Consider the following 17,725-nt stretch of genomic DNA (forward strand, 5'->3'; position numbering starts at 1 on the left):
TCATCAATTAAATTTTTTCAAAAAAATTTGATGACACCGCTATGTTTATTTATATTTTTTTTCTTGCAACATACGATTGCGTTGACCGTTACTTATTGTTTTTATAGTAATATTATCGCACAAAATAATAATCAGCATTTAAAAAAAATTATTGCGTTTCGTAAGCACGATTCTGATAAATCTTTTAAAGTAGTGGATATCGAATTCAGTTCGAGTTTTTAGTTCAGCCTGGAATGACAAAAGTGGCTTGTTTTGCGAAAAAAAAATTGAAACACGACAGTGACACCCCCATGTTTAAAATGTTGAAAAGTATCTGTGAGTAATCGAGGAAAAATGAATTTTCCATTAGATTTAACCCTTCTGACGTCAGACGTGACGCAAATCGGAAGACAAGACTATGATTAGATTTTTTTAAATGTGATAACCTCCCGAAAGAAAAATCGGACGGTTCCTTATCAATGAAAACTCACTATTGTCGTCCTCATTGATGACAGGAAATTAATGATGCAATTTTCGATATGTCACAAGTTGGAAAAACTAATAAACTAGAGAAATGAAAACTTGATCACAAAGTTTGATATTAAATTTGTTTCTTGTTTCAGACTGGTGCCGCTTTCCGAGGATGAAGTGTGTATGTGTGGAAGCATCCGGCTACGAACGCCTCAATGAGAATTTCCTCGATTATCAAATCGTATCGGAAGATAAAGATAACGCGACAAATGAAAAAGAGGTATACTCTCGTGATTGATTCTTATTTTTTGTAGAGTTTTAATTGTTTTTTGTAGGAGGAAATGGTTTTCTACAACGACGATGGCAGTTACCAAACAGTCATAGTCGAACGAAATCTTTGTGCAAGTGACTTGTGCCAACTTCTAGCTCTCAAAAACCGCGTGTCAAAAAGTGTCAATTGGAGCATCGTCGAACATTGGAAAGAATACGGTTTAGGTGAGTAAACGCAACTTCCAGTTCTTGTTTATGCGAGAACCAGTCCGTGGTAAGCACGACCTACGTCAAAACCGACAAATAACTCTCTTATTTATGCGAAGGCTAAAAATAAAGACGAACAAAAAAAATCGTTATCCTTAAGAAGCCGAAACAATGAGAAAACGTTGATGGACGAGCCGTACACATAATCGTAACTTGTTTATTACATTCAAAAGCTCATTAACCTCAGCAAAATGGCAGCCGGCAGGCAAGACGGCCATTTGCCGATGCGATGTCGTGAATTAAAACACAGGGAAGATCTCGGAGAGAGTTCGTTTTCTGCTCGAAATCGATTTGTCTTGATTTTTATTGCCGATAAAAATTAAATAAATTAAATGCGAAGATGGCATAAAGGGAAGAATGAGTGGAAGTAAAAGTGGGCGATTTATAAGGATAAGCGGGGCTCAGGACAATTTTTCACGACTTTAATCCACTCCCAACAGTGTTTCGAAAGAATACACTTTTCAGGATTTATATTTTCTTGTGTAGAAATAAAAAAAAAATATAGGTGTTTGTTAAAAAATTCCGTTTCTTTGTCACAATAGCGTGGTGTTTGTTTTAATCTTTTGTTCATTTATTCGTCTTCAACTGAAAAATCTTTTCCGGGCGTCTTTTCACACATTCCGGGCGAGGTTCAATCCGGTTGGAAAATGTCGTGGGTGGCAGCAGCTGCAGTCGAAGATCCAGGAAACGTTTCCTTGTTGGGAACTGCAAATCGAAACGTGTCGATGGACGGCCGACGCTACTGATGCCGCCGCCTTCGTGGGTAGGGTAGGTGGCGTAGGTTTTCAAGACATCTAAACAAAATCGGTTTTACAACGTTGTGTGTTGGTTGCATTCTCATTCATGGTTTTTAGTGTCGCCCATGTGTGTGTATCTGAAACAGTCGCTTCGTTAGGTCGGAAAATATTTACTGTATATGAATTTGAATAACACGTTACTTGGCAATAACATGATTAAAAGGCATTCGTGTGTGCCTCTGGAATTATAAATAGAGCGTCCCCGAAAAGAAATTCATATACAGGGCGATTCAGATAAGATAATGAGCCTAACGATCTGGCGATGCAACCCAAAAAACAAATTTTATTTGCGCCTTTGATCCAATTTCAATTAGGATTTGCCAGTTGAATCCAAGTTATCATCTTGTGTCACTCTGACATCAGTGCAGAGAACGATTATTAGTGCCATTCAGTTCTCGCGGAATGATAGAGAAATTAGAGAAGTCTTTTTGGTGTAAACCCAATACAAAATGTATGAAATAATGAAACATTAAAGGTAGGCAAACAGTTTTTTTTATAAATCATAAATTGCTTGTCWAAGCACCATCAGAGCAACATAAGATAACTTGGATTGCAAATGCAAATTGTAATTAAAATTAGATCAAAACGTAAATGAAATTTGTTTTTTGGGTTGCATCGCCAGATCGTCAGGCTCATTATCTTATCTGAATCGCCCTGTATACCTACACGGGTGTCTCGTTTAATTAAATACAATATTTAATAACAGGAAATTCGTTTATGGAACAAACAAGTTATTTATTAGGAGTAATTATCATACAAATTTATGCTTCGTTTAACTGATTAATGTCATTTTTGAGAGGGCAGAAACCCCTGCAAAAACATGGGAAAAAATATAGGAGGTTAGCTAAGGAACCGCTTTGTCGATTGGCGCTTCCGGAAGATTCTAGGAGTCGGGTTGTCGCTTCCGGTCCATGAGTCACTGCTTTGGCTTCCGATGACCGCAAAAATTCGGGAAAATGCCCTTCTAACTTAAAATTAGACTTAATTTTTATGTTTCAAGGGCGTTTTTAATTATCTTCGTCATGCTTTTGTAACCTCCCCAACGTATCGTAATTTCACTCAAACGGGAAGTGCGAATACTTAACGAAGTTGTTCGGATTCCATTACATTCTTTTAAATTGTTTTCTAATTATTTTGCGTAAAATCGTAACCAAATGAAACTTCCTCTGTTATTTAGATTGGTTTTAAATGAAGTGATTAGAAAAATTTACGATTAGAGCAAGGAAAAGTACAAGTATGACAGATAACACCTGATTTATGTATTATACATTTTTCTTTTATCCGGAAAAATCCAGTTATTTTTCTGTAAAAATGCAGCATCATTCCGAGAAAAATGCAAGTCGAGATAGTTTTGCATCCATTAGCATTTTAGAAGAGAGTTACCAGAATTCGTGACTATTAATAGGATGTTTACCTGCATTCTACAGAAGAAAAAAAACATTTATTATTTAAGAAGTTTATCAAATTAAATATTTGCTACGATTTTTTTATTTAATCAAGTTAAGAAATCTCAAGGCTCCTAATCCAATCCTCTTCGATCTATTTTTGGCAAAAATTCTAATTTCTTTAAAGATAAAACGCAACTCATCTTATCGATGAATTATTCGGTTAAAAAGCCGACTCGTATAAATTTGTGAGAAATTTATGATCAGCTTTCAACCCCTCGAAGGTGGGTGTCGAAGGTCAAGTCACTAGAGGTGTTAAAAACTGGGTCGTAAAGTGGGGTGAAAAAAATTCTTTGAAACATTAATGATGCCGAGATAAAAGCTATTGGATTTTTCCTGTTGATGCTTTACAATCCTTGACCTCATGACGTTTTTCATCAAGTCTGTAGTAAATAAAAATTCGCTTTTCGGTCTACCTCGTGACAGTGACATCTTTCCCTTGACCTCGGTTGTATTTTTCAAAACGAAAATGGAATAAACATGATGTTGACGCCGCCGGAACCAAACAAACTCCGGGGAGTCGTCCGGTAAATGTAGGTAAAAATATTCCTTTTCATACCGGCGCCATTTATTTCGTGGTCATCGTTTGATAAAGTAAATTGCGTCGAATTTTTTTTATCGTAGATTTCGTCACGCTTCTCGAATTTCGGTTAAGGTTCCGATTTTATTAGATATTCTTTCCACGTTAAAATGCTAATAAAGATGCAACAAAGTGAATGGAGTTTCCCGAAATCGTGTCGTTTGTCTAAATTAAGCGCGACGGAATGTTTAATGAAATGATTTGGATTTTCTGCGTGAATGTCATAAAAGCTTAAATTAAAAACGTCAACAATGTTCAAAATAAGGTTATTTACGAGTGCTTTAAGTAATAACATGATACCGAGGATTCTTTGACAAATAACAACATATGGTAACTGTCGAGTTTTATCGTCACATCGTCTCGTTTTCTGTAATTTTAGATACGAAAATACTGATTTGATAAAAAAAATATTATTCGTGTAATTGTAATTGTAGGGTGGGTAAAATAAATTTTTATATAAGAGTTTTGTAAAGATGACCTTTTCAAAAGCACAAGTTCACGTTTCCAATCGGAAGGTTTATTTTTATTTGGCACGTGTCTGTTATTTTTCGTGCGTGGTGGTAGAAATTCCGGGTATTTCCACTGAGGGGTGGACACGTTTCATGTGTAATGCGAAAAGTTAGAATTTTAAATAAATTGCAAAACCAAATTCTCTAGACGTAAAAGAATTACACTAGATAGTATTTTCGAAATCTTCATAGAAAAATGGCTGTGTGTCCACCCCTCGATTTCCATTCAATCGGTAAATCAGGAAATCTGGCAGAGAAAAGAAGTCGAATCTTGACCCTTTTCGATGTAATAAACGATTCCAAAAAAGGGATAATTATTTTTTAAAGGTCTTTGATGGAGGGCACATCTTTTTAATTCGGGAAAAACGCCAAATCGAGTAAAAAGTGCGTGGAGTGTGTTTTCACGATCGGTCCAATATCGCGTAATAATTGACAGGTCAGCATGCAATATAGGCGTTTTTTATTGCACACACGGTCCCATAAAAGTAATGGAACGGAGATAAAATCGAAATATTTTGCGTGAAAACGAAAACAAGATAATAAAATTGATTTTTGTTATTATTTATGCGTTCTTTTTTTGATTAAAACCGCCGTTGTTGTGTCAAGACGTAGACGAGACGGGTCGAGAAGCTTTGTTGTGATGCGCAGCAGACGGTCGTTGAAAGTTTCACGTTTCAAAATGTTTTAAATCTGGCATGAGGCGAGGCGAGGAAATAATGTGCTTGCTCTGTTACTGCGAATGTTATTCGTTTCAAATTACGCATTACTAAAATTGTTATGACGGGAAGAATCGTCTGAGTTGTCGTCTCGATCGGGTTGCAAATGCACTCTATAGGAGATGCATCATCATACGCTAGAAAATGCGGAATTAGTTCAAGAACATGACTGGAATTTTAGAGAGGGAGGGTTGATGATGATGGGATGGCTGGTTGATATTCAAACGATGAGAGGAAGAGGATTAAAAATATTTACATATTTGAGTTTTACAAAGATGGATTTCCGATCGCGGGAGTTTGTAAGCTGGGATTTGCCGCGATGGAAATTTTATTCCGAGAAGAGAAAAATATGTATACTGGCTGTCCAGGTCACCATTTTTTTTTATGTTTTGACCAAAAACACTGTTTTTTGCGAGGTTTTAAAGAATTTGTCATTGTTAAAAGTGTGGAAATAATAATTATTTTTACTTTATGTGCAGTAACAACGGAGAGTTTATTTATATGTATGCTTGGCTAAACATCACGAGAAAACAGATACAGTAGATATAACCTATAATCCAAACTAATTATTGCAAAGGGTTAGCGATTTTTCGAATAATTGAATTAACTTTTTTTCTATTAAAACAATCAAACATTTGGAATATACTCGTATGTATTTATTTAAAAAAAAAGTAAAATCAAACATTGTTTTATTGTATTGTGGATTTATTGAAGAGTAAAGAATTTATTAAATTTAGTTATTTAGTTTTGATTGTGTCTAACTGTCTCAACCTCTTGACATTTTTCTTCATCTTTTCTAAAAGAACGATAAGATGGTCTAATTCAATATTTATTTATGTAAATTAGTTTTTACACTCACTTTATTAACAGGTAGTATGTAGGYATGTAAATTAGAGAGATGGAAGTTTCAGGATTATGTTTAATTACTACCTAGGAAAAACAAGCATAATACATATATGGAGCTATTTTATAAAAATTGAGAATAATTGTTATTGCTGTTCGGATTATATCTCGATGCACTCGCTGTTCGGATTACAAAAGTTTCGGATTAAAGAGGTTGAGCTATAATTGCAATATTAAAAGACAGCAATTAATGAGAATCAGTCTTAGATAATTAAATTAATATTCTTCTTTAATATGAACAACACAATGATCACTAATAAAAAAACAATAATTTACAAGCTCAATTCTCAGATGTTTAAAAGGACAACAGTTTCTCGCTAATGCATTTAGCAAATTATTGTTATCGACCTATCAAACACCGCTATTAATTAAAAACGACTTTAATTAGTTAATAACATTTAATTAAAATATTAATTTGTTAAAAACGTAATTAGTGTCGATTTTTTGCTAAATAATTACTAAGAAAAAAAATCAATTCACTGGAGTCATATTTATAATGATGGTTTTATTTTGTAAACAAGATATGTTGTTGTTTTCGATATTTTTTCACGGTATTATTTTGATACTATTCGATAAGCTTTCCAAACAAAAATTGACTCGTATAGGTTAGCTCGGGTTGTGACGAAATTTTTTGTGTTTTTATTTTAGTTTGTTAATCTTTGCCCTTTTATAACAACTGACAATTGGTAATAGTTAATATTCATCTGTTTCAATCTAAACTGATTTGATTTTTTTCGTTTAGACGATCGCAATTTGAAGGTTACTCCTCTGCATTGTGCAATAATTACTCGATTGACCTTTGGGTTAAATCGAATTTAACCCACGCCTCCGCTGCACACGTACCCACCCGAACGTCGATTGCCCTAATGACCCATTTCAGCGACCTTTTTGTCCCGATCCCAAAGGCGATCTTATCAAATCGTCAATAGTGACACCTGTTACGTTGCGAGATTACTCTGGGACTCTGTTAGGTTTTATTGGTCAATCCGAGCTGGGGTTTGGGGTTTCCTTAATTGTCTCGGTGATAATTAAACGATAAATTTCGAGGCCGTTGTTTTATTCTGTTGGAACGTTTATCGCAGTGTAAATATTTTCTTGCATTTTTTTTCAGAACGCTCATTCGAAGATCACGAATACGTACTTGAAGCATCGAGGGATATGAGGGGGTATTCGAGACACGCCCAATTTAGATACGTTTTCAGAAAAGACTACAGGAAATACGAGTTCTTCCACAATCCACAAGTAAGTATATCATTTCCAGGTGGTCCTCGACTATTTGTAAATAGAAGATTTTTCTGGCTGGGTGTTGACTTACGCCGGTGTATAAATATAAATTATTATCTCGGTTGCGGTTTCGCACCGATGTTTGTTTTTGACGAATGGAATTTGGGTGCAACACTTGAATTTATGTTTGTCAGTCCTAGTTTGTGGGACGCGGAAAAATTCTGTTTTCGTCGATGAAATTGTTACAATAACAAGGGTTTTATCGAATTGACGTCACGTTTTAAAAATTTCACTTTGGAAAGAAATTAATGTGGGAAATGATTTGGCAAAATTTTGATTTGTTTTGACTGACTTTTCGTCGCGTTCTTGAACTTGAATTTTTTGACTTTTTGATGTCGAGATTTTTTTTAATTAAGGCTAATGGATCAGATGATAACAGAGGACAAACTTAATTTATTGTAAATTTGGTTTAATTTTGTATTTAAAAACATTCCCCTAATGGTAATTTTAATAATATCGACATTTTAATCAAGTTTTTTATAGATTTGTATCAGAAAAACTAGGATTTTATCAACATTTATGAACAGCTAGGTTAATTTGTTATCAAATAAACTGAAAAATTAGTTCACTAATGATAACTTTAATTAATATTTTTATGTAGGTATCTGTCCGGAATAGAAAATTTGCGCTGCGAAAAATATAAAACGTGCAAGAATTAAATTATAGACGATTGTACTTGAGCTCCGTATTACATATTTACTAGAAATGTATCATTTTAATAAGGATTTGTTAAATATGCCATAAAATTCAATGCAATAACGAATTAATTCGACGATTTTTAAGGTATTGGGTATGTGGCGCCATCCGTCGGTATACTGTGAACCAACGGTTTGTTTAGTTGGGAACCTGTAATTCCAACCTATAGCGTTTCGTAGATGGCGCTCTTTTCACTATCGAAAACTGTAGCCTTGTTTATTGATTATTATTGTTTCTGACGTCAAGCAATAGGTGTCACTCTCATCTTGAATTCTATAATTTATTGTAAAAAATCTAATTTAATAATGAAAATTCTTTTTAAAGTTAAATGTTTTGTTTATTTATACTTTTTTAATTTTATTATTTAAAATAAAAGATTAACATTTGAGTTATTTCGTTAAGTAAGACACCTATAACAAAGGAAATTTCGGTTTTAATTTTGTTATTGTTTAAAATGAGTTATATTATTCAGACACGAACCTTGGCAATAATTTAATTTGAAAAATTCTTTCTCAATATCTAAGTGATATATTGTCTGGTGTCTGACAAGAGGACGCTATAAATAACAATTTATTATTACATTTCATGGCTCCCGACTTCTCATTCATTAATATTTACATGATTATGATAATTTATCAACTCTTCCTTTCTACGGCCTATTTGCAATGCGTCGAAACTTTTAATATTAATAAACTTTTCATTTTTTCTTTTTCAGCAGTTCTTCCCCTCCGATATGTTGAACGTCACCAAGGAAGACTTTCCTCATCTCACAAACTTCAACGAAAACTACCTCCAGGTGAGTGTATGTTAAATGACTCGTTCCAGACCGGATTTGTTAAGCGAAGCTTCCATCAAGTAAATGATGTATTGTTTAACCCAGTTTGTCTTTTGTTTCTAAACAATTTGTAAAATGAGAGACGTTTTTCGATGTTTTATTTTCACATAAGGATAGAAATTTTCAAGTGGTGTGTTTTTACTTAGATAATATCTCTTGGTGAACAATAGATTTGACAACTTGTGATTAATGGATAAAAATAACACAAAATTATTCCAACCGGATTTTTCGTTAATGACAGTCTCAAAAAATTCTTTTTCGAACAATTACTAAAAAACTCAAAAATACACTGTGTGACATAAAAATCGCACCACCTATAATAGGTAATAGGTACTATAATTTCTGAAGGTTAATAAAGAGTGATCTAATCTTTGTTTAAWTTTTTTTTTCTAAAACTTGATATAGGAAGAGTTATTTACCGTCCTGTRTCGTAAGTGCATTTTTCTGTTGCTGTTACTTTTTCTGCATTGATTAACATAAATTTAATTCTCGCTTTAATTTATCTATTTGTGTGATAAATTTCGGTTTAAAATCACGGAAGTTTATACATTATGTAGAAAGATATGAAGAAAATTCATCCCCTTAGTTGACCATGAAAAATAAAAGTCGAGTTAAAGGTTACACCATTTATGGTTTATTGATAGAGTCAATTTTTCAAAATTTATATCTCCACTTATCAAAATAGAATAAATTGAATTTGTGTTAATCACTTATATCTACATGTTTTGTTTTTGTAGTTTAATTATTACCCAAAATAATTGTCGTCATAATAAGTTTTTTTAACGAGCTAACAAATTGCTGCTAATCAAATCGAAATTCTCGACTTTACGAAAGTGATTTTTCAGTCCTTGAAATGGCTAAAAGAAAAGAGTTCGTTCAACTCGGTGTGTAGCAACATCATTACGCACTCTCCTTAAACCATGATATAACTCGATTGTGAGCGCAATTAGCATAATCAAAATCAAAATGTGGCCAATACTGAGAACCCACACACCTCATAAACAAAAAGCTATTACTAGTCCTACGAGAGAGAAAAAAAAATTATAGGCGAACCATATAATTTTCCGTACTGTTGATCGCCAAATTTTTTTCCTTCTCTCATCTTGTTCATCCTACTCGCGTATCGAAACATACAACAAAATTTTAATACTGTAAACAACTACTATAATTCATGTCACTGGAGCGTGAAGAAGAAACCAAAGTCGTCGAAGAAATGAGCAATAAAAAAAAATAATCCTGACCTGATTTACGCCCGGTAAATTTGATTTTTTGCGTTTTCGAATCGAATCGGGCCTTCCGTTCGCTTGATTGGGACGGAATTGGATTTCCAGGAGCAGCTCTGGTTATTTACCTCAAAAATAAAAAAGGTCAACTGTTTTTTTCAAAAATTTGTATAAGGCCGGATGCTGAGCTTTGTCTATTCGCATCCGTTCTAGTGTTTCCACTTCTTGTAAAATATTTCAACGACTTGACAGCACTTATCTCATATCCTGTCTTTAGAAAAATTATTTGTGACCTTCCCTCACCAACTTCCGTATATTCGAAACCCGTTTTTTTTTTCGAGATTTGTGATTGAAATAACGAAGTTTGATGTTTTCTAACGGATTCCGTGTTTTTATGACTGCGATCTCGAACATTTCGAAGGTCATTTATTAAAATTTGAATAAAGGGTCAATTATAGGAACTTGCGGATTAAAATATTGTCCTTGAAGTGGCAAGATGATTTAGTTTTGTTATTAGACTTACACCATTTGAAGCTTGAATACATAAAGTGAGTCAACTATGCAAATATTTTCACTTTTTATCATCTAATTATACACTCGAACGACATAAAAATTACTCGCTTTTTTCTCTTCAATCGAAAAAAAAGTCCAACAATTGAAGAATAATTGCCCGTAATTACGGTATCGCAAAGTGCTTCAAAGTAACATTTTGTAATGAAATAATTCTTTTAACCTTGCAGAATCTCGTGTTACAAGAAGGAAAATCGCCGGTGGTTTTTTCGCAAGTGTGGATTAAAGATCAACAGAAACAGGCCTGGGGTAAGGCCTTTCTGTTACTCCGCGAGAAGAAGCTTTATCTCTCGTACAAGATCCAAGTGTTGGCAAAATTCCTAAGGGCTGCAAAAATCAGGGAAACTTCGGTGAGTCGAACGATTTTTCTTTACAAACACCTGTTTCTAAGCAGTAACCAAGGTTATATACTAACACGGTGAGTAATACGGTTTTGCTGCATATCGAGCCGTCAAAAAGCTAGAATTCTTTTCTCTTGCAAGAAGTTTTTTTTTTCGTCGTGTCGTAATTTTGTTCAAGGTTTTTACGGTTCAATTATTCTTTCATTTATTATAATCACTTATGTGGTCACCGAGTATACACTTTGAAACAGACGTTTAATGAAATGGTAATGACGATTGTATCGGGAGAAAGAGATACGCTCCACTGACTCGCGAGATAATTTAATTTAACACTTTAATAATTTTTCGTTAGCAGCACGACGAAAAAATCAAGAGAGAATCTTTAATAGGAGTGACACAAATCGCAAACCGACCGAGAATCTTGAACTTTTCTGTCAATTTGTCGACGGTTTTGATGAGTAGATTAGAAAGCGAATGCATAATTTTTTTGCAGAATTTCTCCGAAAGCGAAACAGCTTTTGACTGATGTAACGAGATGACAAGCAAAAATCTGATTTTTTTTTTAAATCCTCAAAATGAGTTGCACGTAATTGAGTCAAGTTACGTTAATAAAGAAATAAGAATAAAACAGTATATAAATCGTTTTAACAAACTTTTAACACAACAATCATTGAGTTGTCAAGCGATTAACACGCAACTCTTGTTGCGTAATGTGCTATTATTTTATTTAAATATCAAACGTGGGTTCGAACCTAAATTTCCGAAATAGGGAATTATGGGCAATTGTATTTTTGGGGTCAAGTTTTATTTTTCGACAAACAAATGCATCGTGCACGAAAGCACACAATGTAATTTATTGCATTAAAAATTGATTAATGAAGATTCGACATGCGACCAAGGGATTGGCCAATGTTAAAAAAATCGTTTTTGTGTCAACAATGGGGTGCCCCCGTGGTGAAGATAATGTTAGATTAATTCGAATTGATCGATTGTGTATAGACCAAATCGGGTGGGTGCCGAAGATTTTTTTGCCGTAACAAGGTCAAAGGATTTCGAAAGTCTTCATTACATAACGAGGTGAACTTGTGGGATTTTTTCGGAAGTTGACAAAATTAGAATCGGATTTAGAAATGAATCACGAGTAAAAATTTGAATTAATTGGCCTTCGATTTAAACAAATGACTGCAACTAGTTTATTAACCTCCTAGGCATCGAGGTGGGATGGCGGTGGATCGATGTTGCAAACGATGATAAGATGATAATGCAGCGTACACATTGTGATAGATTGCAGGGTGTATTTTTTAAAACAAGGGGTTTTATTAGAATAATACTTTATAAAAAGTTTCGTCAAAATGTTAATAATAATTATCTCCCTTTTGTAGGTCAAAAAAGGTTGTGAGCTTGACATAATATCAGGCGGTGATTTTAAGTTTGATTTTTTCATACCAATGACATCTCATGTGAAAAATTGTTCTTTTAAATGGGTATTTTAATAGTATTTTAACACTGAAAATTAAAAAAAAATGCAAGTTTTTTGTACTAGATTCGTGTTATATGTCATTATCCGTGAGATAGCGGCGTTATTATTCAACATTTCCGGCATATTAACCTTTCTTTTTCTAACATTTGGTCCAATTAATATTCGTAATTGCGTAATTGTCGTTTTCCTCGAATTTTTTCCTTCATTGTATGTATGTCGTTACAATTTCGTGTCCGTCCATGTGTATAATTATCGGTTTAGTCGCTACAATTAATTTTAATTAAATCGCCCAAAGTTTGGAACGCGATTTTGCGTATAATACATTCATCGTCAATTATTTCGAGTTAATAGGCTTATAAATATTCACTTTGTAAATTTCACTTTCAATCTGGTCCCGGGAACAATTTCTCTCCCTAATAATAATACGAGGGAAGATCAGTTATTACGGTCCCTGACATACAAGAACACAAGATGTAACAAAAATTACATGATTACTTTTCTACATAGTCCCCTGCAACTGCAATGCATTTTTCCCAACGATGTTCCAATGCTCGGACACCCTTAGAAAAAAATTCTTTAGGTTGCTCCTCTAACCAGTTGTTTACGGCAGACATCACTTCATTATCGTCACCATATTTATTGCCACGAAGATATTTTTTTTAATTTTGGGAACAAATAGAAGTCACTAGGGGCCAGGTCTGATAAATAAGCAGGGTGTTCCAAGAACTCGAATCCTGCTTCATAAATAGCAGTCATTGCAACATGACTTTTTTGAATCGGWGCRTTATCCTGATGGAACAGGATTCMCCTACTCAGMTTTCCCCGTCTTTTTTCCTTAATACACTCGCGAAGTTTTGAAATTAAATTGGCATAATAGTAGCCTGTTATCGTGTGTCCACGCTCTAAATAATCAACCAACAGGAATCCTTCCGCATCCCAAAAAATTGTGGCCATAACYTTACCAGCACCTTTTGCTTGTTCACACGTCTGCCTTCCCAGTTTAAACTCTCGAGACATATTTTTTACCACTTGGTAAGAAGAAGCATTCTCYCCCAGTACAGCCACCATATCTTCGTAAATCTSCGTTGGCGACAATCCTTTCTTTTGCAGGTATTTAATAACAGCGTGCACTTCAGGTTTCTCCATTTTTTGCAAAAACGACTGACTACTTGCAATTGGCTTTCAAATAAAATTAAAATGAAACAAGCAAGAAATCTGAAACTGCACCAACTAAGTGACAAAAGATCAACCTTTAAATATGTCAAATTATGTCAACGTCACTTAAACCCTACTATGTTAGGGACCGTAAATACTGATCTTCCCTCGTATATTCTTCTCTCTTCTCTTCGTTTATTCAATTCAATTTTCCTTTGATCATGTTAATTTATAAACAAGAGTGATTTTTTTTAGTTGATGTGTATTACATTATACAAACATCACACCCTTTTTGCTAATAACATAAACAAATACGTTGGATTTGATCGATAAACGCAGTGGCGTCACGCGGGAATGGGACGACGAAAAATTGTCACGTCTACGTGTAACCAAGCTGAGTAAAGGGCAAAGTCTGTTGCTAAAATTTATCTTGTTAATTTGTGTAAGCATTACAGTCAAAGTGGTTTTAAATCACTTATTTGCCGAGTAAATATAGAAATCTTTATTAGAGAAAATTCCGATTTGTTCTGTTTGTAATCCGACTGGTGATTTTCTTTCGGGTTTGTTTGCTGTTGTATTAATTTTATTGCTGTTATTCCAGAAAAGTTTTATTATTATTTTATCGTGACTACTGAGAAAATGTCCGAGTTTATTTAATTTCGCCAAGAAACACGAGTAAACATACACTTTTTTCATTTATTTGTTTTGCAACTCGCGCAAAGCATGCGATAAAACATGTGCGGTAATTATTCGTAATTTTTCGTATCTGAAAGTGTCGTCTCTCGTTATTGTTCGCGGCAAACCAACAGCGAAGATCCTTATCGAGGGCATCACGTAGAATAGAAAATCGCCGGTAATAAAACATACACACGTAATTGCACACTTGCGAAATCCATCCATCCATCCAGCCTCATTGGCATGCGTTTTATTGCCGGCCCGAGCCGCAGAATTAATTATTATGCACTCGAAGGAATGGTCGAAACGGTCTTGGCTTTTATACCACACCAGGGGTTAATAAACTGAAGGAATTGACAAGATTTTTAGCAACGATCGACTTGCATTCGATCAAAAATCAAGACCAGGATGATGCAATCGCAATGAAACATCGGCCATTATGGATGGTTTACGAGCGAGAATCGTAAAATTTGCTAGTTGTTGGATTTTACGACAGCGCCTTTATCTTAACTGCTAGAGAAGAAGTCGGCGACGCCATTTTGGAAAAGGGTGTCACTTGGGACTACTTAATTTCAATTCTTGATTCTTTCACGTTAATGGTAAAAGAAGTGAAGTTCTAAATTTTGTTTCTTTTTCTAATTAAAACTTATTAATGAAATAATAAATTAAACAATTCTGATTGGATATTAATAACAAGGCCAACAAGTTGAGGAAGAAATAGTTGCGACTATAGAGTTTAGCACTCATATCTCTAGTTGTGAAATAGTTCATTTTAAAGATAAAATTAAGATGTGGTAAATGGTAAAGTAAAACTAAAAGATTTCCTGATTTCTTAAAGAAAATAATAAGTTATGTGATGGTTAAAAATACGTTTATTACTACGAACATTAATAATAGATATAATTAGAATGTCATAAAAAGTCTAGTTGATTGTGTCTATTGATAAGAGATAACAAGGTTTTTTCTTAAAGCCAGTATTAGACAGCTATTTTATTTTTTGTCACATTTTAATAATGAAAAATTTCACTTTCGAAAGGGGCGTTGAGAAATGAGTTGACGTCGATCTTTTCCCTTAATAGAGAAGTAATCCTCCCTACACATCGTCATTTCTTGTTAATAACTCTCAAACCGCCGATTTAATTAAAGCGGTGGAAATTCCGAAAAGTTGTTTCGCCTTCCGGGGATGGCTTTTATTACGCAATCAACGTTTCAACAACAATTTTGAGTCGAAAGATGCGTCTTCACCCTCCACCGTCGTCGTCAAATTGTGTTTACGATAGTGGGCTTTAACCGGGATTTTTTTCCTGTCTTCTCTTTATTTGTCCATATGCCAGAAACAATTTCGGTTCGTCTATGTAAAATTCAATTCCTCGTACTCTCCCCTTCTCGAAAGAAATTTGTCAGTGACAGTTATCGATGTTTATGACAGGACAAGACRTATAATTAAAATGATAGTCCGGAGACGGGGTTTTTTATGACGCGATTAAAGAGAAAAATGTTTGAAAATTGTAAAATCAATGTTCCGCTCGGTGAAAGTAATAAATTTTCCAATGGAACGCTCTGGGAAGAATAACATGTTTTCGGTGGCCAAGAATAATACCTGGAAGAGTCCGGAAACCCGSATCGACTGACGCGAACTTACTTCTCCCTTTTGACTCCTAGCGTGAACTTTCCGATATCGGACCGGAGTTTAAAAACACTTTGATTGGATCGGATCCAAGATAGCTTTTTTGGGATTCGGTCTCCGAAGACGAAGAAATTACACAAGTGCTTTGTTTACGCTTTTATTTTACGGTGACGAACATTCGCTCTGTTTAAAATTTTTAGATTAGCAAATTTTAATACAATCTGGTAACTCAAAAAATTTCATTTGCTTCGCAAAATAATCTAAAGTCACAAATATGATTTTTTCTATTGTTTTATCGTCTCGAAGAACAAACGCTTTATCCAACTGTGGGTATTTTCTGTGGGAACAATTCTATCGATCTGTTTACCGGAAACGTGGATGGTCCTCCAAATGACGGAGGGTGGATTTTACACGGACTACCCTCTCGCCCTTCGTCCTATTCGAGGACTTTTTAATGGCTTTCGTCGACCTGGCTGTTATCTAGGAAAACAATAATGAACGAATGACCGGATAAAGGATTATTTAAAACTAAATCCGGATTTAAGCCGTCGCCAAGGACCTAGTTTTAACACGAGTTGAAATGGACACATAATCGTGTTTTATGTGTCGGAGCACTTAACGTTATGTAAGTTTCTAATTTTTTTCCCGGGAGAATTTTCACTAGATTTGAGAATAGATATATTAAATGCTCTAACTAATTGACAATGATAAATAGAATTTCCCGATTATTATTGTTCCATTTCGGTTTTAGTTAGATGGATGGAGGCATAATAGGCGTATGGAAATTACACATGTCAGATTCATAAGACTAATTTGCTTTACGCCAGTGGCGGAACAGAACGAAACTGACGCGCGCTCAACACCGAAAAATGTAAAAAAAAACGATGATGTTGACATGTACTACGAGAGCCAAGGTTTAGTGCCAGGTCAAGAATAGGCCGCTAATTGAAATGGAATTTGGATAAAAAAATACTTAATATAATATAATATATTTTGGCATCGTTAGAATGGCGATAAAATTACAACCAGTGATTGTTTCTATGATAATGGAAAAAAGTAGGCGATGGTGTGAGTCAAGCTATGTTATCAACGAAACTAATTTGGCGTGTTATCCATAAATTCCTTGATAAGTGTTGAGTTTTGTAATACTTTACAATCTTATGAATAAATTAAAAGAGTTAAAAATGAGTCATTTTTTTCTGGCAATAAAATTAGTATCAGTTCTTGGAAACACGCGATATAATTGATAATTTCATATAATAAAAATCTTTCTACTATCACATTCATTGACCTACATTCGATCTACGATAAAACTTCTATTTTTAAAAGTTTATCAATTACTTTAATTGTAAAGTACAGATGTAACAATTTGCTAAATAGAAGTTTTCGATTCCTGATCACCCATAAAACGAAATATCTTGGTGTAGGTAATCGAATGAAAATAATTTTTCGTTGTAAAATTGAAAACGTTTCAAAACGAATTTTCATTCTACGCCACTGTCACCCATCGCTGTATTTTCCGGCAACTCAAATTTCCACTATGTGCGTACGACTGAATTAATATTACCATTTTATGGCAAATGTAGTTATGTATTATTAAAGCCAGCTCAGGATTCTCTTCTTTATTTTCCGAACTGTAAATTGGCCCCAGTCCAATAATACGAATTTGTAAAAAATCAATCCCCGACACAAATTGCTGTAATTATCTCAGCTGGACGTAGCGGTAAGTGCAGTTTGTAACGTCATCATAACCATTACCTAGGTCGTGGACGGAAACGTTGTTGCTAGGGGCTTTCGAATGATCGATTCCGTTGTGCATAGACCTACTGTTGCTTTCGAATGAATCGACGGTGTAAATGGACGTGTGCCAAAAAATGGTACCAAATTAAAGACACATGTGTT

At 34.3% G+C, this 17,725-nt stretch overlaps 1 protein-coding gene across 5 annotated transcripts in view; it reads left to right on the top strand.

Moving 5' to 3' along the window:
- Window positions 1-17,725, top strand: part of LOC123012805 (growth factor receptor-bound protein 14-like) — a 49,908-nt gene that overhangs the window by 15,310 nt on the left and 16,873 nt on the right. For 3 of the 5 annotated variants that reach the window (XM_044410952.1, XM_044410954.1, XM_044410953.1), the window contains exons 2-6: window positions 603-730; window positions 786-945; window positions 7,049-7,179; window positions 8,633-8,713; window positions 10,716-10,895. In XM_044410952.1, coding sequence (XP_044266887.1) covers window positions 603-730; window positions 786-945; window positions 7,049-7,179; window positions 8,633-8,713; window positions 10,716-10,895 — 680 coding nt within the window. Of the gene's footprint in view, window positions 1-220; window positions 316-602; window positions 731-785; window positions 946-7,048; window positions 7,180-8,632; window positions 8,714-10,715; window positions 10,896-17,725 lie in introns of those variants that run through there. The other 2 variants (XM_044410950.1, XM_044410951.1) reach the window with 2 other exon arrangements.

The sequence above is a fragment of the Tribolium madens genome, unplaced genomic scaffold, assembly GCF_015345945.1.
Source record: "Tribolium madens isolate multiple individuals breed KSU strain unplaced genomic scaffold, Tmad_KSU_1.1 Scaffold_96;HRSCAF=242;Tcas5.2_LG5, whole genome shotgun sequence".
NCBI lineage: Eukaryota > Metazoa > Arthropoda > Insecta > Coleoptera > Tenebrionidae > Tribolium > Tribolium madens.